The 24,131-nt window shown below is 42.1% G+C and overlaps 1 protein-coding gene across 1 annotated transcript in view; it reads left to right on the top strand.

The window, feature by feature from the left end:
* Positions 1-15,754: 15,754 nt before the first annotated feature.
* GDA (guanine deaminase) overlaps positions 15,755-24,131 on the top strand; it is a 48,383-nt gene continuing 40,006 nt past the window's right edge. The window contains exon 1 of the mRNA XM_044446614.1: positions 15,755-15,994. Coding sequence (XP_044302549.1) covers positions 15,872-15,994 — 123 coding nt within the window. The 5' untranslated portion in view covers positions 15,755-15,871. The remainder of the gene's footprint in view (positions 15,995-24,131) is intronic.

Raw genomic sequence — 24,131 nt, 5'->3', positions numbered from 1 at the left:
GTATCAACAACCTCAGATATGCAGATGACACCACTCTAATGGCAGAAAGTGAAGAGGAACTAAAGAGCCTCTTGATGCAGGAGAAGGAGAGCACAAGAGTTGGCTTGAAACTCAACATTAAGAAAACTAAGATCAAGCCTTCTGGTCCTCTCACTTCCTGGCAAATAGATGGGGAAGAAATGTAGGTAGTGACAGATTTTATTTTCCTGGACTCCAAGATCACCGCAGACGGGGACTGCAGCCAAGAAATTAAAAGATGCTTGCTCCTGGGGAGGAAAGCTACGGCAAATCTAGACAGCATACTAAAAAGCAGAGACATCACCCTGCCAAAAAAAGTGCGCATAGTCAAGGCTATGGTTTTCCCAGCAATGTATGGCTGTAAAACTTGGACCATAAGGAAGGCCTTGCACCAAAGAACTGAGGCCTTTGAACTGAGGTGCTGGAGGAGACTCCTGCGAGTCCCTTGGACTGCAAGGCGATCAAACCGGTCAGTCCTAGAGGAGATCAACCCTGACTGCTCTTTAGAAGGCCAGATCCTGAAGATGAACCTCAAATACTTTGGCCACCTAATGAGAAGGAAGGACTCCCTGGAGAAGAGCCTAATGCTGGGAACAATAGATGGCAAAAGAAGAAGGGGGCGGCAGAGGATGAGGTGGCTGGATGGAGTCACTGAAGCAGTTGGCGTGAGCTTGAGTGGACTCCAGGGGATGGTGGAGAACAGGAAGGCCTGGAGGAGTGTTGTCCATGGGGTCACGATGGATCGGACATGACTTCGCAACTAACAACAACAACAACAAGACCAAAGTTATCATCCTCTTATATTTCTGAATTCAAATCTTCCTCCAAGTTTGCAGCATGAGGAACAGGGGAAGCCATGGTATGGGGAGGTCCAGGAGACAGTAAAATCAGTAGAGTATTAGCAGGGGGAAGTTGATTGGAAAACCAAGGGAATGACACAGGCATTGAGACTACTGGAAAAAGAAATGGGAAGGTAGGAAGAAGATCTAGATCAAATGTATGGAATTGTGGAGGTAATCAGTGATACCGTGAGCTGATAAAACTCTGCTTACTGACTGAAGGAGTGTGCTAAAAACAATCATTTAAAAAAAAAATAAGGGAGTATTTTAGATATAGAACTAGAACCAAGATGAGAAATGAAACTTATATTGACTCTGCTTATAGAATTAATCATTTTGTGAAAAGGAATAGACAAAGTTATCATACAAAAGCAGGCATTGCCTTCTTGGTTAATAATTAATTATAAACACAAAAGAATTGTACCAAGCAAGATGAAAGAAGCAAAAACCTTTCTTGGGTGTATTAAGTAGCTACTAGGGATAGGTAGTGACTGAAGAATTGAATACTTATTTTATATTGTTAATTCGTTTTATATTTTTAATGCATTATATTTTAATTGTGAGCCGCCCCGAGGCTTCGGCGAATGGGGCAGCATAGAAATTTTCTAAATAAATAAATAAATAAATAATACTATCGATAGTCAGAATTATCCCCTCAGTAGGACTCTTTGACCTTTTACATAAAAGTGGGGAAATATTGAAAAAGCACAGAAATTTTATCTGATCTAGTAGAAAAATTGGGACTTTCCCCCATTTGTTTTATCTATCCACCTTTTGTATCTATTGATCTATTTATTTAACATACATTGATCTATTTTTTACACCAAGGCAATGAATAAAGTAAATTTTCATTAATAAAATGCCTGTAATATTTCTTACAAAAGAAGGAGAAGAAAAAGGACCTTGAATAAATATATACTCTGTTGTCAAGAAACACACTTAAGAGCAGAACATGAAAAATGTGTTAAGACAATGTTCAATGGAATCATTTATAATGCATTTGGTTCTGCCAAAACAAGACGAGTTATGATTCCCTAAAGGAAACAACTTGCTCATATTATAAATATGGAACTGAAAGATCATGAAGGGTGTTATTTTTTTCATAAAAGGCACATCAGGGGATTAAATTCATGTTAATTTGTATATTTCCACCAAAATCAGGACAAACACAGTTTTATAGATATTTAATTTTACAGTTTAATCATTGGATGGAATCCTGGCAGAATATATTAATGCCATTTTAACCAAGACACAATAGGCATATATTTATTCTGTACCCCACCCCCAAAAGTGGTTTCACAATCAAGCATTAACATGCTACTATTAAATGATAGTGGCTTGATGATTAAAATAAGAGGATGTGTAAGGAATTTTTGTAATTAATGCTGCTCAGTCAACTGACAGATTCTTCAGTAGTGGGGATGCATTGAAGGCATGGCTTAGAGGATTTTTTTTTATATCGTGAATATACCAGAAGACAGAGGGTGATAGGAAAAATAATGAATTTCTGAAGGAAACCCAAGCAACAGAAACAGGGCATTAAAAGACATTAAAAGGAAGGGCACCGCAAAGTATAAATTATGATTAATGGATTCCTGTTCATCCACAGTAACATTTTATTTAAAACTAAGAATGTATGAATATGGCAACAAGCCAGGGAAGTCCTTAGCAAAACTCTGGAAGGATAAAGAAAATATGCAGAAAATAAACTGCATAGAAAAATTTAATGGCAAACGAGAATGTAAAAATCAAGAAATTGGTAATGAGTGTACACACTTCTACGACAATCTATATAAATACGCTAATCCTTCAGAAGCAGAAATCCATAATTACTCTAAATTAGTATGAATGTAAATCAGTGCTATATGCAGAAGATGCCTGTTTTGTTGCAAGACCCTGAGGATCAGCTAAAAGGCTGAAAAACAAATTAAATGGATTTGATCATTCATCTGGATATAAAGTGAAGCCAGGAAAATTGGACATATTATAATTATAGATGGAGAAGGAGCAAAAAGTAGGACTTGGATTTGTAACAAACTCAAAATGTAAAGCAAGAGGGGTCAACTGCTTGGGAATAATATTCTCTGGTAATATATATAATCTAGCTAAGGATAACTGTATGAGGGTGTTGTGTACAGGATCTCAAGAAATGAGCGAAATTGCATGTTTCATTGCCAAAAATTACAGTTGTTAAGGTGAAGGATGAATTACAGTTGTTAAGATGAAAATGCTATCCAGATTTGTACTTCTCTTACATTGTCAGTTAAAAGTTCCAGAAAGCTGTTTAAATAACATTCAATCAGGAATGTCTCGATATAGATGGTACTATAACAGAGCAAGGGCAGGCTGATCTTTATTGCAACAGGAGAGGAATTCCAGTCTCTAATATTATATATGATTACCAAACAGCTATATTTGAGACTATGACACAGTGGACCATTTAAAGATGCCCTGCAGGTAGGAAAAATTCAATGATTATTGTTCCCAGGGAGATTTTTTAAAATATGCCCAACTGGCAGACAGAAAAGTCAATCCACACCTTCCCCTCTTGCAAATTAGAAGTTATGTTTAAGAAGAAACTATGGACGTATATATATATATAGAGAGAGGTGTGTGTGTGTGTGTGTGTGTGTGTGTGTGTATGTGTATAGAGAGAGAGAGGTGTGTGTGTGTGTGTGTGTGTGTATAGACAGGTATAGGGGACTGCAGGTGGTGCAGTGGTTTAAACTGCTGGGCTGCTGGGCTGGTTGATTGAAAGGTCGCTGGTTCGAATCTGCACAACAGGGTGAGTTCCCCATTGCTCTGTCCCAGCTCCTGCCAACCTTGCAGTTCGAAAGCATGCAAATGCAAGTAGATAAGGGGTACCACTTCGGTGAGAAGGTAACAGTGTTCCGTGCAACTCGGTGTTTAGTCATGCCGGCCACATGACCATGGAGACTGTCTGAGGACAAACGCTGGCTCCCTCGGCTAGGAAATGAGCACCGCCCCCTAGAGTCAGGCATGACTGGACTTAACGTCAAGGGGAAACCTTTACCTTTACCTTTATGGAGGTGTGGCTAGACCTCATACTTATTTCAAGATATTATTTCGCTCAAACATTCCAAAACATTGGTCCAAGTATATAAAAGATTAATATATGAAATAGAGATAGTTAAACAAAAGTATGAAAAAGAATTTAACATAATGACCTCAGAAGAATAACTGTAGTATGTTTGTTCAAAACTTTGTAGGAATACACTTTTAGAGAAAATTTCTGTAAAATTACACATAGACACAAAGAGAGATTTCTAGGATACTTCCAGCAGTAACAGGTAGGTGTTAGAAGTTTAATGGTAGAGAACCTTTTGCCCATAAATGGTGGTATCATTATTTCATTAAGGAATATTAAAATATGATAATAAACAGAAACAGAGAAATTGCAGACTATGAGTTGCTTTTAATCCCAACAACTTTATTTCTGATATTAGTTGACCTTAAACAAGTACTATATCTCAGCCTCTGTGCCCTAAATTCAGGAAAGGAATCACAATACTTGACTGGCATGATTGATATTTTTTGGGTTTACTGTGGAAATGTATATGAAGGCTGATAGTTCTCTCAGATGACAAGTGGCAACACTTTTGAATGACTAGGGGGACTCTGTCTGAAACAGTGGAGGAAATTTGCCCTAGAGATTTCTTAGTGATACCGAGTCATATGTTAATAGCTGCAAGGATCCTCTTGCCAAAGCATGGCAACCAACAAGCATTCCATCTCTGGCACAAGGAAAGAAAATTTGTATTGCCATGGTGATGAATAAACTATCATACAATAGTGGGGGAGGGAAGATTTAAGTCTATCCAGACTCCCAAAAATAGTATATACCATTATCGATTATTCCAATAGGCTATGGCCATGTGACTTAACAGCTAGAGATGCTAAGAGTAGATATACTCTGCAGTATATATTTGCAGAGTTGAAACACTGTAATTCATTTTCAAATATTGTAATGGTATTGAATGGTTAGACAAGGAAATAAAATTAAATATTTCTATGAACAGGAATTCTTTTAGAAAAGCTAAGGAAAGGGTTAATCTGCCCAGTCTTTAAAATATTTTGTCATGCATGTTTAGGTACGAAATGCGTGTAAAACTATGAACTACTGCAAATTTATTATTACCATCTGCATGATTGTGACTAGTTACCCACAATAGGTTGCCACATTGTGCAAACCCCACCAATGTTCAGTATTAATTGCTTTTAAACAGCCTCAGAAACTTTCTCCAATGCAGGCTAAATGATTTCAATACAATCCTTGTTTAGATGTTTATCCAAAATGTTCTCTCAGCATAGGACAAAGATGAAGGAAGAACTTTTTATCTGGTCCCTAATCTAAAATTTGTAATACTTTGCATAGCTATGTAACCTGCTTCTAACTGTGGATAGAAGAGATCCAAGACACAAAGTAAATTTGGACTTTTGAGTTCCTATATGCTTGTGAAAAGCATCTTTCACTAATATCTCCTGACTCCTGAGTAAACTTCACAGTCAAGAAGTTTCAGGAGAACAGGGCAGGTTTTCTTAAGGATCTGTAACTGGTTAAAGCAGCAGCAGCAGTGGATACAAATACTGGGCCACTTCTCCTCTTCTCCTAGTGGAGAGGTGTAAGCAGTAGTGATTCCCAAAAGGCTACATTCAAAGTACTATTCTTTAACCTTTTCATAAATGACCTGAAATCAGGGGTGAGTGGTAAGGAGGACAAACTGGCTGAATGGGCAACAATTAAGTGTAAAGTGATGCTAAAATCTTTCTAACTTCATATACACCCTGATGGGGGACAGACTCATACACTCTTGGATTCTTAATGAGTAATGATAATGACTAGATCAACTCAACTTTATGGAAATTATGAAAAGGGTGAATTTCCTTGTTTGGGTTTATTAGGAAAGGGGTTAAAAATAAAGCTGCCAGCATTATAATGCTATTATACAAATCCATGAAACAGTCCCAGTAAAAAAAGTTATGCATGGTATATAGAACATTCAATTCTGTAGGTACAATTCATTAAGAAATTTAACTCTATACCCTGCAGTTTGAATTTGGTTTGGTTTGGTTTAGTTTCAATTACACGATATGTTAGTTGGCTCACCAATTAACAATTGCAATTGAGAATTACTTGCAATGATGTCCCTGTTAACATCCAACAACTGTCTTGTGAATGGGACCCATTAAGGTCATCTTCACAGTCTGTACTTTTTGCATATCGGTTCCCTCTGATAATGCGGCTCACATCCGCCCCCAGCCATCCAGCATGGGTATATTTGAGGGTGGAGGCAGTCGCTTAATGTGTTTGGTTTGGTCTGGTCTGTTGCTATAATAATGCGGCTTTAATCGTTAATCTTCTGTTGCTGACCTGCACTTATGCTGCTGTCATGCAAGTGCAGAGCCGAAGGGAGAAGAGTGTTCACTAGAGGGCGGTCATCGTTGTTAATGGCGAATACGGGGTCGATTCCTGTACACACGGCAAACATGCAGCTGCAGAGCAGAGATGACGACTCGAAGAACACTAATTAGAGATTACTTTTGTTGCTAATAACTAGGCAAAAATGCCTCTCCCTTCACTCCTTAACTTTATCATCTCTCTGAGATCATTTGTGAGCACCTGTTTATAATTAATTTTCCCCAGCACAGATATTATTTGAATCATGAAACTATGCTGAATTAGAGAAAGTATCTTCAATCTGCTCCCACAGCTTTATCTATTTTTTCTTTGTAAGATCATTGGTTCCATTAAATGCCATAAATGTATCTTTTGTACCAGAACAAAACTCTTTGGAAAAAAAAGTAGTGGGTACTTTAATACCAGAAGGCTGTGAATGGTGACAAAATGTCAAACAGTAGCATCCTTCAATAGTTCAGTATATTTCAATCTTTTTGCTAAGGGTGATAATGCTAATTCTTTATGGGTGGTAAATGCATCCACGTCAGAACTTTGAGTCATGTTAGTTCTGAATCACAGCAATATCCTTTTGTGATAAGGTTGAATTATATATAGCCTGCAATTGTATATCCCCTTGTCTAGAAGCAACCCCACTGAACTCAGTAGAACTTTTTCCTGAGTAAATATGGATAGGATTGTGCTGTTGTTGTTTAAATCTTGTATTGCCAACATCCTTAAAGTAGTATTAATTGATGGGAGCAAATTTTAGAAGAGACACTGCACTCTTAGTATGACATCCAAATCAAAGGTTGAATGGAATTATGACCAGATAATAAAATAGCACACATTCTTAATCTGATGCTTCACCACCTTCCATTAAAAAAATCATTCAAGTTCACCATGAACTGGGCAAAAAACCAAAACACCTTTTTCCTTTTTAAAGTAGCAATTTCATTGGCTATGGAATGTATTAAAACTATGAGCAATGCAGTCCCATCCGATGCATATTTACTCAGAAATGGGGTTCAAAAAGACTTACTTGCTCCATATGGGTCCTAAGGCTGCATCCTATGCACCTGTGGTGGGGAGCATGTGGTCCCCCCAGATGTTGCTGGCCATCATCCCTAGCCAGCAAAACCAAAGGTGAGGGATGCTAGGAGTTGAACTCCAATGTCTTTTCTATGATAATGCTTATGAATGAAGGTTATTGAACTAAGCACTGCTTACTTCCAGGTACACATGCATAAAATCAGGATGACAAACCATAGTGGAATATGTTGGAAATAATAACATTTCAAAACGCAATTTAAAACACAAAGCTCTGCTGTATAAATAAAAACTAAATGGACTCAAGGGAATCTATCTAAGGTCAAGCATTCTAAACTGAATGGCATCTTTTCAGTTCTGTCTTCATGAAGGAAGAAGTGCTGATGTTAATTAATCAGGGCACCATCAGTTCTTGCAACTCAGATTTTTTACAAAATCCTGGATCAGTTTATTATTATGGCAATCATACAATGAGAGTTACTTTCAGAAAGAGGTTCCTTGTGTACCAAACAGGAGGCCATCTTTTTTACTTCCTTTCTTGGAGTGGTGGGAAAACATGAGAGGGTTATGAGTGGAAGATAATGATGATGTCTGAACCACCAGGTCCCACACACACACACACCAAAAAAATTCTGTGAACAAAGCAAGATGGTGGCTCCATAAAAACCTCTTTGGGAGCAGCACCCGAGGTGAGCAACTTCATGGTGAACTTGTGCATGTTTATTATGATAACTTACACATGTTTACAGAGAAGTTTCATGTAATGTAGGGGTGTTTATGTACAATAATCTGGGAGTAAGTATCTTGAACATAATGGAACTTAATTCTAAATAAACATGCATATGACTGCATTGCAAAGGTTTTGAGGTTTAGTATAATTAGAAAGACTGCAGAATAAATAAGAAAAGAGTTTCACAGAAGCTATGAAATCAGATGTCTAAATGCTTCTAGACACTTACTGGAAATGCCAAACAATTTTGGAAGCAAACCTGAGTCTTCAGAATGTGATATTCACAGGCACCAAAAAAGCTGCAGTATAAATAGAAGCTAGACAAATATAGTCCTGAAATAGCACATGAAAGGAGGCAGCTAGTTTCCCCTGGAAGCACAAATGAAGATAAAATAATAATATAAAAATCCCACAGCAAAGCAATTAATGTATGAGGAAGCAATAACCATTGAGAATGAGTAACAATATGCCATTGTGAAAAAGTTTTGCCGGGGTGAGTCCTGAGCACGGACAGCATGTAGTTAGTTATGCTTGCGACAGTCTGTGTAAATGGCCCTTGGGGAGGAATGGATGGAGTGATTTGGATGCTTGGTTATACTTTTGAAATTGGTGGGTTTGGATCATACATGTATTGAAGTGTTTTTTATTTGGAAACTTTAGGGTAGTGTACAAGGGGATCCCAGTGTACAGGCAGTGTTTCAGTCAGTTTCTGTGATGCAGCTTGATCAAGTACTCCTAGCCAGTTCACCTTGGGCTTTTCTCCATGAAAACAACACTATCTACTGTTGGTTTTGATGTACACTGAGTTCTGAGCTAGAGCTGTTTTTCATCTTTTCCACAATATAACCTCTAGGTGGAGCTTTGCTGTACACTCAAATACAAAAGAAAAAAATGCACATATTATTCATACTTATATAATGCCCCATTTGCCTTGATCAACAACAACAAAAAGAAGCAAGACTGGAGGATCATGAAATTGTCTAAGGAGCTCATAAATAAGCATGAGTTATTCTCATGGGAGCACAATAAATGCCTTGTATAGAAAAACTCTTTGTCTGACACTGGACTTACAAATAAGAAAGAAAGATTGTTGATTGGACCATTGCATTGAGTTCTATATAGAAACTAACTAATAGAGCAGACCTTTCTTTTAGAAAGATGCAATTGAAGGAGATCCTGTGTAGCATCTTCTTCAAAGAAATAATGTTCCTTAACTCTAGGCATTAGATCTTTGTCTGTGAGTTGTCTGTGAAGGTTTACTGGCATATATTCTGCTGAACATCGCAGCCTTTAATGTATCACGTTTCCCAGGTTAATTTTAATTTCATCCCTACCATGAATGCCTTAGTTGACCTTAAGCAAGTGCTATATTTCAGCTTCTGTATCCTATCCGCAGAAAAGAAATACTACTGGGCTGGCATGATGGATACTTGTTAGGATTACTGTAGAAATGTATATGAAGGCTGGTGGAAGAACTTTCTTCTCCCAATGCAGGATGAAGAACAGTGGCAACTCTTTGGAATGACTAAGGGAACTCTGTTTGAAACTGTGGAGGAACTTTGCCCTACACGTAGGTATAATTATGAGACAACCCATAGCAATAGAGAAATGGGTCACCCTTAGAACATAAGAACTTAAGAAAGTTCACGACAGATTAGACCAAAGGTCCAACTATTCCAACACTCCGTACACACGATGGCAAACCAGCTGCCCACAGGATTCCTCAAGCAGGATGGGTGCAAGGCCTCCTCCTGCCCAAGCTCCTCAGCAACTGGGGTATGCAGGGAGGCCACCTCTGGTAAAGAGGGTGGCACATAGCTAGCAAGGCTAGTAGCCACTGGTAGCCCTTTCCCCTCAGTTCCTTTTTAAAGTCCTGTCCAGTCCCTTCTAAAGGCCATTCGGATTGGTGGCCATCGCCACTTCCTGCGGCAGGGAATTCCACCATTTAACGATGTGTGTGTGAAGAAGTGCTTCCTTTGACCTGTCCTAAACCTACCACCGATCAGCTTCATGGGATGACCCTGGGTTCAAGCGTTATGGTAGAGGGAGAAAAATGTCTCCCTTACTACTTTCTCCACATGGTGCATTATTTTAAACTTCATTCCTACTTGGAGCTTAGCCAACACTGCATTCCACCAAATAGCAGAACGATTTGGATTTGACTCAGTTGTTGATCACAGAGACTGTTGTCAAGAGCTACCCAGCAATGGAGCGCATGCTAATGAGATATACTGGAATTTAGGGAAAATTCATTAGGTGCATATTTCCTCTCTTGTTTGGAATGTCAGTGCTGGACTCCTCTGCAGAATGAATACTACAGTTTCTTACCCATTGCTTTAAATAATGACTGGATTCAGAAAACTTGGTGTTCTTCCCTGTATTAGCACTCCTGAAATGAACATTAGACAACTCTCAAGAGAACATAAAATGGTTGTGTTGGATCATACCAAAGGTCTATCTAGCCTAGCATTCTGCGACCAGCCAGATCCTCCGTGGCAGCCTCGCCAACAGATAATGAGGGCAACAGCTGTGGGAACAGCAGTCTGAACAAGAGAGCCTCTTGTATCCATGGGGACCCTCCCCACAAGCCAGGACCCTAGAAGTTCAGGGTTCTTAACCAGAGGGACAGTTTCTACCACTACAGAAGGGCTCTTGTGCAGACCGTCACCCTCCAAACATACAGGGAACAGAAATTCATGAGGTCAGGGAATGGCTGGCTGAGGGTAGGTCCCTTTCAACTTGTCCCAGCCATGTCCTGTTCTTAAATGAATTGCTTACTAGATTATGTGCCAAGTAACTGGTATGTTCTTGGCAGCTCCCTTATTAATTCTAGGAAAATTGACAAATAAACCCTGAACTGAAGTGACCAATCTCAGTATGCAGTTCATTTCAACCAAGCACAGTAAACACTCTCCTAAGATTTGCAAAAACTCATTTCTTGAAAGTGTACGATCCCATAGTTTTAACTCAGTTTGAACTATTTAACTCAGGAACAGGCAACACTGGTGGGCATTGCTGTTGGTGGGCACAAGCATGTCCCAGATAACTTTCTCAGCACCTGATGCAGAGCCAGATAGAACACAATTTTCCCCTATTGGCTGCTGAGATGACATCATATTAAGGGAAGGACTTCCAGCCACTGTCATCTTCATTTCTCATGAATGCTGCTGGGCTGTATATGAGACTCAGAGACATTCTTAAGAAATATACATGATGCTGACACTTTCATCTGCAGTATGTTCAGCTATAGAGAAAAAGGAGAGAGAAAAGAAATTGGGACTTGTCACCTTTGGCAGGGTGGCTAAAGAGAGCAGTGGGGTTAAGAAGGGCAATTGTGGGCCAGCTGTGGGGACAGGAAGAAAGAAAGGGCTTGGGGGGATTTTGGAGGAATCCTTAAAAACACCAGGCCAGCTTATTTTCTTGTGCTTGCGGTGAGAAGAGGGGGATGCTTAGTGTGCTAATTCGTAACTTGTTTGATCTTTTGGGCAGGTGACTTGTCCTTTTTGAGTGGCCTTGAATCTTGCAGCAGCCATTTTGTAGTGGTGCCCAGAACAGGGTTTTGTTATGTTTTTCCATATTGCCAGTATACCCCCAAGCCCATAGCAATTCCTTACCCCTGATTCCGGCTAACTACTTCATGCATATCCGAAGATATTTTGTCATTTCATTCTGTGTTATACCAGGCTCAGTCATCTGTGCAAGAGCACAGATGTACAAAATCACACAACCGCCACATCTGAAAATGATCACTTCATTCATCCTGAAATGGTGCAAATTTGGTGTTTTTCTGAAACAGTGCATAAGCGCTGTGAACAATTGAGCTTAGGAAGACAGAACAAGTTGATTTGGGGAAAGGTTTCAATTGTCAGTACTGTTGCTTCAGGGAGGACCGGTTCCTGCTTTTAGAACTGACAGCCATAATGCTGTCATAAAATGGGATAAAGGACTTTGCTTCTTGACTAAGTTCCCTGTTGCAAATGCTATTAAAGCAGTCACAATCAAGAAGAACAGCCTTGCGTAGAGCAAGGACTGGCTTTACATTAAAATTGTATCTTTGTTCAAAGTGCAGATCTGCTCCACTTCTACTTCCTTATAATTTCACTGACTCCTCTAATATTCTTCTTGAATGTCTCTCATCACAGACCACTTTCAGGTCTGAAGAAGGCTATAGCAGACTATGGAATCTGCTATATATGGCATCTATATACTTTTATATTTTGTAAGCCACCCTGAACGCTTGGCGATAGGATGAGATATAAATGTCTGCAATCAATCGATCGATCAATCAATCAATCAATCAATCAATAGCAGGCCCTATAGATTACAGAGTGGATAGAATCTGTCATATAAATGGAAGGGCAGTGATTGAGCACAGTCTTTTCTAGCTGCATATACAGACTTGGGTATAAGAAACATAGTTCTGAATGCCATTGAAAAGCCATTTCTGTTTAGCTCTTGCTCTCCCTGTTACAATACTGATCTGCTTTGCAGGGTTGAAGTGAGCACAAGCACAATGCAGATTGCTAAGAATTCTACAAAATAAGTGCTAGAGTAATTATCAGTGCTAATCTGGAGCTGCACAATCCTTGTTCCGGTCGATTGGGTGGTTTTTTAATTGTGTGAATCAGACAGATCATATAGCCAAGGTTGCCTGGCTAATGAACTATTAAAAACAATTTAAGATCACAAACGAGTAAAAGTATCATAAATAGCAGCACAATAATCTGAAAAGCATCCATATTGTATCACACACATACAACTGTAGTCGCAGTCTAATCATTTACATTCATTCATTTTTTACCCCTCAGCTTAAAAAAAGACTCTTAAAGTAGCTTTCAATGATTAGTTGTGAGGCCCTCGAGCATGCAATCTGAAAGTGATGAGATGAAAGGAAAAGGGATTTGGGAGAGAGGAGGAAACTGCAAAGCTAAGACACCATCGCTCAGTGTTATATGCCTTCTGGTGGGAATGATGAAACCGGTTTCCTGCAGCTGTATCTCCTCTGGCCAGTGGGTGGAACTATGATGTTCTTCTGGGAAACAGGAATACAGCCCCAGTAGTCCTTGATCTTCTGACCAATTTATGAAGATGGATAATATAATGAAGAGAGTCATAAAACATCTTTGCAGAGCTAAAACATCCTGAATTCATGGAAAGATGCAGAGATTAAAATGTTAGCAACTATGATTTTAACATTATACTTTTTTTTACCCTATATGGAGCAAGAAATACCAGTCATTCAACTGGATTCTGTAGAGGAAGAGGCGCTTGAGATCATATAGCAAATATATGTTGGCTACTGAAACACACCAAAGAATTTCAAATGATTGGTGCTTTATAGACGTCAGAAAAGTCTTTGTGTGGAACATGGGAAGTTATGAATGTTTCTGAAAAAACTGGGTGTGCCTCAGGACTTGTTTGTCCCACATCATGGACAAGAAGCTACATTTTGGAGTACATATGGAAAAAGAGAATAATTTCCTATAGGCAAAGGCATCAGATTATTTCCCTATGTGTTCTACTTTTACACAGAATGTATGTTGAAGAAAGCTGGATTAGGATCAGAGGATGAAGACATGAAAATTAGTGGAAGATGGATCAATAATTTATGATATGCAAATGATACCATATTAATGGCAAAAAGCAGTAATGATTTGAAATGATTCCTGATGAAAGTGAAAGAAGGAAGTACAAAAGCAGAACTGCAGATGAATAGTACGAAAACAAAAATCATGTCCACTGAAAAACTACAGAATTGTACTGTACTTTACTGTACTATTCTTTACTATAATAAAAAAAATCAAAATTGTGAAAGATTTTACATACCTTGGTTCAGTCATCAATTCAAAAGGAGACTACAGGTAAAAATTAGAAGGCTGAGACTTAGAAGGACAGCAAGGAAGGAATTAAACAAGATCAAGTGTAAGAATGCTTTATTAGATTAGGCCAAGATCATTCACAGTATTGTATTCCCAAACACTGTGTGTGGGTGTGAAAGCTGAACAGTGAAGAAAACTGATGGGGGGGGGGGGGGAATGATGCTTTTGAAACATGGGCCTGGACTGAAGCTATGTGAAACCACTGGATCAACAGAAAGAACAAGTGGTCGTAGAGCAAATCAAGGCAGAACTTTCCCTGGAAGCAAAAAGGACAAAACTGAAGTTGACATACTTTGGGCATATCATGAGAAGGCAAGGTTCACTGAAAGCAATAGGATTGAGTTGCTAACAGGGCTGTCAAGAGGCAGGATATTTGGAGTGCCTTCATTCATAGGGCTGCCATAAGTCAGTTATGACTTGATGGCATGCAACAGCAGTTTTCTAAAGGCCCATGTAAATAAAAAAGGTATTTTCCTGGTGCTGGTAAGGAATTGGAGTGTGCACTGGGTGAGCCTTCCTGAGAAGAGCATCTTACAGCTGGCAGAGGGATGGGAAGGTACAGCAGAAAAGCCATCTCTCACAATGGTATGTTATGTACCCTGAGTACAGAATCTGCGTAGCTACATATGAGCCAAGGGGACCCTTCAGGTAACCAAGGGCTTATTAAGTCAAAGTCATCATTTGAATTGAGTGTGAAAATGAATTGGGAGCTAATGATAATTAAAACACACACACACTAAAGTAATATATTCATAATGCCCAGTCACACTTTAAAGAATTGCCATTATATTTTGCAGCATTTCTAGACTGTCTTTTAGTACAGGTGCACAGACAATGCATTCTAATAAGCCCAAAGGGAGTTTATCAGGGCAGGGACTATTAATTGCCTCTGCATATTTTGTGGCACCACAAATTCTGGCTGGGACTGAAGGAGCCACATAATACCAAGTTGAAGCAAGTTTTCAATTACCTACCACAACGGTCTTTCCAAGGCTCCATGCAGTTTTGCTACTCAGTATTCTTCTTAAATTAAAAAAGGGTTTAAAAATACCACCCATTTTTCCAGAAGGCTCACAACACTTCTCACCCAGGTAGCTTTCAGGCATCTAACTTGCATCTGAGGCACACACCTGGGCAGATGGTTGCCCGTCCAGGCTACTGTGGGCGGATAAAAAGTAGGGCAGAGAAACTGCGGGCAGAGGAAAACCTCAGTCCTGCCGAGTAGAACAGAGCAGCCCTTTCATGGCCAGGCTTTGTTAGGAACGAGGGAGGGATGGTTTCGCCCGCCATTCAGGCGGCTGGCGCGCACAGGTAGGGCAGCAGCCCTTCCGCAGCAGACGGAGCGCTTTCGGAACATGGCAGCCCGGCTCAGCCTGGGGCTCCGCACCGCCACCGTCTCCCACCGACGGCTCTCCAGAGCGATCTCTCCTTTTCCCGTCTGCTTTCCTTTGCTGAATAAACAGCCGGGTGCTCTGTGCAGCAGGGCTGGCTTGCCTGCTCGCTTGTGGCAAAACAGGGAGCGGGAAGGGCTGAGTAGGCGCCCGCCACGCGCGCCTCTCGCCCTCCGGGCGCGCCGAGGGAAGGCGGCCGCGCGCCCTTGGGGTCCCGCGCTCGGCGAGGCGGGTGGTTGCGGGAGGGCCACGGGCAGAGCCGGGCTCCGCCGGGCGGAGGACGCGGGGCGCAAGCCGGCGCTTCGCCTAACCACACCCCAAAGGGGGGACGTCTTCGCCTGGTGGGGGAGGAGAGATGGTTGACAGGTGCTGCGCGCTGCGCTTGGCGCCGGCGGAGGAGGCACTCCTGCGAGCGGCGGCGGCGGCAGCCTGCGGGGAGCGCAGCGCCCTCCTCGCCCGGGAGCGCGAGAGCGGCGGCGGCGGCGGCGGCGGCAGAAGGCGCCGCGGTGACCTCCCGCTTCGCCCGGGCAGCCGCAGGAGCGCGCGCAATGGGCTCCCCGCAGGCTGCGCCGCTCGCGCACGTCTTCAAGGGGACCTTTGCGCACTCGGACAGCTCCTCGCCGATGGTGCTGCTGCAAGGCCACCTGTTGGGGGTCCAGGAGAGCGGGCAGGTGAGCCTGGGGCGGGGGCCGCCGCCGGCACGTGGGCGCCCTCGCGCTCCCCGGGCTGCGCTCCTCCGCCAGCCGCCCGCGTGCCGGGCGAGGGTCGGGGGGGGGGGGGGGCCGAGGGAAAAGCCCGGGACGGACGCAGCGGGCCGGTGCGGGATGGATCCCTGCGCAGCGGGCCGGCCGGGCGGGCGCTCAGAGGTTGCGCGGAGAGGTGCGCGGGAAGAGCGCGTTACATAAGGCAGGAGCGTGGAAGAAGCGGGCGCTTTGACCTGGTCCCCAACACGCGCGGAACCTGCCCGGGTTGCAGCGACAACTGGAGCAGGGCGGAGGCACCAGGAGAGGCCGTGCGCTGTGCGCTGTCCCGGTGCAAAGGCTGCGTTATGTAAGACCTGGCGGCGGAAGCGGGAAACGGGTTTGGAAGGAGCGGAGGAAGCCAGGGTCCCATCCAGCGCAGGAAGTGGACCCGAGGATCTATGGCCCTAGCAGCTCTCCAAGTTCATGGAGGAAGCCAAACATCTCGACGGGGTTTTCCAGGGCCAACCGCAAGTCACACAGCAGTGGCCTCGCTGTTGGCTTCCTGGGCTGGGGTTTAAACACAGAGCAGAAAGTGTCTGCGTGGCGGGGGTGGAGATGGGAATTGAAGATGTTGCCAGCAGAGACATGGTGGAAACAGTATGTTACAGTCTTAATTCGATGACTCAGGTAGATTGGGCCAAGTGCATGAACAAGAAAAGAAAATTTAAAAATCACACAGGCTGCCAAATTATGTTTTCCATAGTCTTAGAAGTCATGGGTCCCAGTGCATTATGGCTGTTGTGAATGACTTTGGTATGTGGGGGATTACAGGGAAGTTTATGCTTGGAAAACACTAAAATTCTGAATAATAATTATGGTGTGTGCTGAACTGCATCATTAATTGCCAACATAGATCAGAAAGACTATGCCATAAATAACTGATGGAAGAGTGAAGAACTTGCTATCTTTAGGACTCCTTTTCCTTCCTGATTTTGAATCCACTGTACAATTTAACATGAGCGAACTAATCTACCATAGTCCACCTCAACAATCCCAGAATCTACACTCTATTTTTGAGTGTTCCCTTTCAAAGAGGGTGGAGATATTACCATATCAATTGTAAGAAATACTTTCTTACTAGGGTTCTTGGTGAGAGGGAGGAGGCAGGAAATCTGTAAATATCCTGGGGAATGTCAGAGAAAGGATGCTATATACCTCTGTAGGGGAACGAACAGTGCAGAAAATGGAATGTTTGGTTCATTATCTTGTATGTTGGGATATTGATTGGCAGAAGTACTGGCTATATCTGTTTGATATACAGTGGCTTGCACATAGATGATTTGTATAGGTTCAGAATGCTTAATATAAAATCAAAACATGCCATGCAATGTAGCTTTGAAATATAAAATTGTGGCTGCTGAAATATTCATGTCTGACTGTAAAGTAGACTTGGTCCTTATCTCTAGTTCTAAGTCATTTTAACTTTCTGGAGGCTGTTTTCTATCTGTTTAAGAATAAGTTAAGATGATTCACCAGCAACTCTTTTTATAAGGGATTTATAGATTACAAGGCTACAAAATGGCTTTTAAAACACTGGGGTTTTTTGTTTTTTGTTTTGCTTCATGCAATAAATTATATCAAACTGTTTTAAAACTATCTATTGAGTTTTCCCTGCCTCTTGCTCTGCTCAATCATGTTTCTCTAATCCGATTAACAGCACATTTAATGTTATTTTTTAGTAAATATCTTAAATGGTCCAGAAAGCTATTTCATGCGTACCTTTGCACAATTTCTCCAAATACTATTAATGTTTTTGTCTTCTCTAGCCAAATCTAGAAGGGCATTTTTTATTCAAACATTAGATACAAAATATTGCTCAGAGCTTTCAGGTTTTGCCTCTTTGACCATCTGGCCTCATGTATTCTTACAGCCAGCAAAATCTCAACTAATTAGATGTTCATTTAACATGATGCCTAATTATATGTTCCATATTCATTGGTAAGGGTGCAGTTAAAATCTTAACGGAGTACATTATTTTGCATGCTCATACACTTTCAAATATGTTTGGAGAACAGATGGATGCATTGCCTAATAAACGAATGTATCTGGCATAGCAATGATTTCTACTTTGTGGCTCTTGATTTTAACATAGTTCCTATTTTAGACCATATGTTTTATTTCTGGCACATTTGCACAATGGTAAAATTTGCTGTGCAATGCTGGGTTTCTTTGCTGGCATTTCTTTTTCTTTATTGAACTAAAGTAGCAAGGGGTCAGAATAGTCCTGGAAGGTGTGCCACATCTCTGGCAATTCCCAACTCAAGCATAACAGGAAGAGGAAAACAAAGATGGTAATTTGCTTGAGAAGCTTCCTGGTGTAGGATTTTTAGGGGCTGGTGGTCCATCATTCCCTGCCTTTTTTTTTAAAAAAATGGTCTTTTGACAAATCATTGGGGTAGGATGAGAAAGAAGGGAAAAAGCAGGAAAGTTCTGTTGAGTTCCAGGCTGAACCCCCCAAATGACTGTATTAAGTGTACCTGCCCTTCTCAGCATAGACTGATAGGGGACCCAACTATTCTGCAAACAATTGCTGTAGCAACATAATTCACAGTCCCTGGCATATCACAGTTTGCACACAGAGGTGGGGGATTTCCCTCCCTTCTGAGAGCAGAGCAGTGCTGAGTCGCCATGTTAGGCCCTGCAGCCATGTTCCCAAGGAAAGCCCCAAATCGCAGACAACTGTGCTGGTCCATACATTTGTTCCGGCATGATGTTGGGGTTTGGTTGGGAAGACTGAGATGGAGTGAGAAAGGGACAGAGAGAGATACAGCATGCAAGTTCACATGGCACACTAAGCTGCCCTGTGAATGAGCCATCATGGGTCGCCTGCTAGCCCAACGGATGACCAGGTGGCTGGTTGTGGCTTGCTTCCCCCAGCCTGCATTCCAGGCACCTTTGTGGCAGAACCCCTCATTGCTTCAGTCCTATGCCAACAACTGCTCTGCAGTTAGTCCTGTGGGGCTCCCAGTGGCCAGGGGACTCTCCTTCTCCCATCCATATCAGACAGAATCAATTTCCAAGGCTTTATGCATGCGTTCGCTAATTTTGGTCAGGATCTTGCACAAGGATGAAGAACTGCTTGTCCAGCTGTTTAGCCAAGCAAATCAGTAGTGACATCTTGCCTACATCTTCTTCATTTCACTCTGTTCTTCCTCGCTTCCCTTGCTAAAAAGCAAGGACGTTCTGCTGAAGGAAGCACACTCACTCCGGAAACAGTGAAGTGGGTTGGAAATTATGAAACACATTTCAAGGCAGAGCAATGAGGTAAATCAGTCAAGTTTTGAAAATTTCAGATTCCAATACATACATTTTAAGGTAGTGGTTGTCCTTCAGATACTGTGGTCCCAAGCCATTATGGGTCCCAAGCCATTATGGGTCTAACTTTGAATTAGACCAGGAAACAAAGTGGGAACCAGTGAAGGTGATTCAATACTGGCGAAATAGGTTGATGGCAGCCAGTTCCAGTTTTGTACACTCACTGCCGTAAATTGTCTTTTCTCTAGTTTCAGAGTCTGTTGTGGCAGCCCCATATAGAACGTATCACAGCAATTTAAACCCTAATCAAGAAGTTACAGATTTAGATGGTTTTACTAAACCATCTGCTCTTGAAGCAGTTTCTTAAGTGCAGCCCTGGACAAGGAGAGGGGCTGCAGTTACGGAAAATTATGGGGAAGGGGACGCACTTATTGAGCGAAGGGCCTCCTTTTCTGAGACTCAGGAGCAGAGCAGGGTGCAGCATTCCTCTTTTCTGTGGTTTTCACAGTGGCCTGACGCACTGAACACTGTGGCACCCAGGTATCTACTTGTATTGTGCATTGGATAGGACTGTCGCTGCTTTGTCACTGAGAGCTTGTTTCGTGAGAGAATTCCAGGTGGTTGTTTTACTTGGGTTTGCTGACTTATTTTGTCCCCACCCACAGTGAAATGAGGGGTGGACGTGGCAGAGATGCGGCTTGCCAAAGGGAGATGGTGGCAGGGGCTGCAGGTCCCAGAACCTCTGGTGACCTGGTAGGTAGGAAGGAGGCTCGGGCTGGGTCCCAGGGGCTCGAAGCCCAGCCTCCGTCTTCAGTCTGGTGTAGCTACATGGCCACCCTTCTTCCCTTTTTGCAGTGCAGGACCTCAGGGCCAAGCAGGGATTGTTTGCTCTCTTCTCACACCAAGCTCTGAAATATGGGTTTGAACATATCTGTTCTTCTCTGCGTTTGTGGCTTGTTGCCAATTGCTTTAGGCACTCCTGACCAGGAATGGCGTGGAGGCCGAGGGCACGTTGGCAGCATACCTGGAGCATCAAGTGAAGGCTAGAGAGGACCAGCCACCCAGAGCGAGTGGGCTGAGAGGAACAAGGAAGTGAACCCTCCCGGGACATGTCTGCCTCACACAGCCAAATCGCATAATCCCTGGGGGCAGAGATGTGGCAATCTTCCTGCACACATGCCAGGACGTGTGGTAACAAGAGCAGTTATCACAGCTGCTGCTACGCTTGGAAGCAAGAGCTCAACCGCAAGTGGACGTGACTATGAATTGGCACCCACAGAAGAATTGTCATCTCAGTCCAGGCAGTTTACCAACACCATGGGAAGAGTGGTGAAAGCTGACAGTAATTATGTTGCACTTCTTTTAATTCAGTTACATAAGGTTGTGGCCCTTAGTAAGAAAAATGGCTATAAGAAGTAGGAGTCCAAGGAACAGTTGCTTGGCAATACTAGTGCAATCAGTATATCTTGCCACCAGGCAATGCATGAGCTCTTTCACCACCGAAGGCAAGAGAGAAGACATGAGGGAGCGGAAACTTTGCTGCTGCCTCTTGCCCTGTCACACACCCTCTTGCCTTTCCTGTTGCCCCCGTCCTGCCCGGCCAGAAGAAGTGGCCTCAGGGGTCTTGCAGGAGCTCTCTCACATTTTGCACTGAAGGGAGGAAAAGGCAAGCACTTCTGTAGAAGCAAACGCCATGGCGAGAGGATGGCTGGAAGGGCCCTCCGGGGCAGCAGCAGGACACGGAAGGGTCAGGCCCTCCCGGTGGAGGCACCCACCGAGCGGTGCCATTCGCTGCTGGTCCTGTTCTGCCACCTGGCGTGGGTGCCTCCCTATTTCACGGGTGAGCCAGCTCTACTCATCACTCCCAAGCAAATGCACCTGGATCAAGGTATGGAAGGCGTGAAGAATCTTTTCAGTAACTAAGTAACAGTGTTTTCTGTTTAGCTTCTCTGAAACCCTGGTACTTACCTTTCCTAAAGAAATAAACAGTTTCTCTCTTCCAAGAAATGAACAGTTTGTCTCTTCCGCAGTAATTGTATCTGATTTCTTTGTCTTTTAGTTGCTGACAAACAAATTCTCTCTCTCTCTCTATGCATGCATAATTCAAGCATTAGCTTGCCTATTTGCTGTTAAGCAGTGGGCTCCCCTGTAGATTTGACAAAACCTTGACAAACATTGGAAGTCCTTTTCATTTGGAGAAGCTGGGACTCTCTGTTGAATTCAAACATCCACCAATAAGGAGCTATGTACATGCTGAGCAGAATATCTGACAATAAATGTGCATCTGCTTCATTACTGACTGACTTGATTCTTTGCTCTCCACTACAACATTTTCATCAATTCTGCAGATACCAGGGAAGGGATACAAATGCCTAGCAGTAGCTTTGTTTGAGTGAAAGTCACAGCCTCCACTATATTCCAACCTGCCACCATCTGTCTGTCTGTCTGATTGATTGATGAAAATGAATCAATGCAGAGCACGGAAAATGCAGGACATGGAATAATGGACTTAAGTTAAAAGAAACGAGGTTTAGACTAGACACCAGGAAGAATTTCCTCACTGTCAGGGCAGTGCAACAGTGGAGCCTATTTGGGGAAGAATCTCCATCACTGGAGAATTCAGTGCCTGGACACTCATCTGAATGGGATGGTATAACTTGGTGCTGTTACCAACTCGGTTGGACCCATTGGCTTTCTGGTCCCTTCCAACCCTACTATTCTATGATTCTTTTATTTATTTCTATACTGTCCATTAGTCAGAATGGCTTTCTGACCGTTTTTGTCTTTCTGGTAACTTATTGTGGGATTGGACATCTTTACCACCACAGATCAGCCTGCATATTTATCTTGTGGTTCTCCAGAGTCCTTACTGTGAGGGCCTTCTCAGGTATACATCTGCGTACTCAGTATTCTCATTTCCAAAGGCAAGTGTCTTTTTTTGCCCAGTGCATATGCATGCCCGGCAGTCCATCATTAAGTTCTGTTCAATGTATTGATCATCCCTACAAAATACACATGGGTGGCTCATGAAACAGAGTTTGGCAGTCTTTTGGCTGGTTCACACATGGCCATGTGAGTGTATCATCAAATGGTAACTTATGCAGATGCACGGCCCTTACAGATTTACTTTTCATATCACCTCACATTAAACCAAACCAAACCAAACTCAAGGGCTTTCAGTGGAGTGAGTTTCTTCATTCAGCTGTGAAGAATCAAGTGACGAGCAACTCAGAAATCAAGTGATGTTGGATTGGCATGTGTGAATTGATTCCTGCTTCATCATTCTGATTAGCTGAATATTACCAACCAGGACTGATGTACAATGGAAGAAGATCTCAGACTGATTGTAGTCTTAACTTTTCACATTTTGTGTTTAATAATGCTGGGGTTTTTCTTTGCTGCCTGTATATTCACTTTTTCAGCATATAACACTAGCCTATACGATACTGAATTCTGGACTGCCATGATGCGTGAACACAGCTGTGCTAATAAACCATAGTTTGTTAAACACAGATAATCCAAAAGGGGAACCCATGGCTGCTTTGTTTAAAACATGAGTCATTGCTATGTATGAACCCAGAACCATGGGTTGTTAATGAGTAATTTTGCCAGGCTTCAGAGGTGGTTGGTAAGAGTGGTAAACAAAGAAACAAGTAAGCAAAACCCCCAGCCCTATGCATTCCATTACTACAGCAACACAAAAGATACTTGGGATACAGTGAGGGAATAGGAAAAGGAAAATCACACAAACAATGGAGGGATTGAGAAAAGAGACCACAATTCGTTTGACCATTTGCCAGACAAATGCTGGATAGGGCAAAGAACCATGGGTTAATTGTGGATTAAATAAACAATGAATTCACATTTTCCTCTGAAAGTAACATTTGCATGATGCATATACTATTGTACTTTGCTTCTCTAGAATGAAGTCTTGCTATGAATATTGTATAGGCGGCATATCTTCCATGACAACAGGTCTGCTTTCAATACTTGCCATCTGGTGTTACATGTTTGTCTTTCTATCCCTTATTCTTGTTATCTAGTTTGTATTTAGTAAGTGGCATTAGTCATTCTCTTTCCAGTTTGACTCTAGCTCTGTAACATTTCTTTTATTGCTCATCAGAAGATCCAAGTTATAAAGCATCTGCATCTGTTAAATAGCTGGACAGCAGGGATGCATACGTCCAAGCATGCTAACAGGAACAACAACAACTTTTGCCTTGTATGAACTGGTAATAGGTAATTCTACCATTGCTATTGCTTATGGTCAATAGCAAATATTTGCATTTGAATATTACCAAAACCTCAAGAAAATGTTGATTTCATAACAACAGTCCTTAGGATGCAATCCTATATAATTCTAAACACAGTTGACACTCATGGAATTCAGCTGTCAACTGTGTTTACAGTTTACTTCTTTCTCCTTCAGAGACAAAGTCAATCTGTCCATTTCAGCACAGTCCAAGATCTTTTTTAAAATCAGTTCATCGGTAGGTGGTTCTTCACTTTTCCAATGCTGGACAAATGCGATCCTCGCCGCAGTAGTTACATGTAAAATCAAATACATTGCTTGATTGCCAACATCCTCAGGTACAATGCCTAGTAAGAAAACTTCAGGTTTAAATATTAGGGGGTTTTGTAACATTCCCTCAAGCTATTTATGTATTTTAATCCAATATTTTTTTGCTTTATTTGTCCACCACATATGATAAAAAGTACCCAGTTTGTGTTTACATTTCCAACATCCATTTGACATATTTGGAAACATCTTAGCTAATCTATTTGGCGATAGATACCATCTATAAAACAT

The sequence above is a fragment of the Varanus komodoensis genome, unplaced genomic scaffold (assembly GCF_004798865.1).
Source record: "Varanus komodoensis strain SLA01 unplaced genomic scaffold, ASM479886v1 scaffold5, whole genome shotgun sequence".
Taxonomy (NCBI): Eukaryota; Metazoa; Chordata; class Lepidosauria; order Squamata; family Varanidae; genus Varanus; species Varanus komodoensis.
The sequence above is the reverse complement of the archived record's forward strand: the minus strand, read 5'-3'. Positions and strand labels throughout refer to the sequence as shown.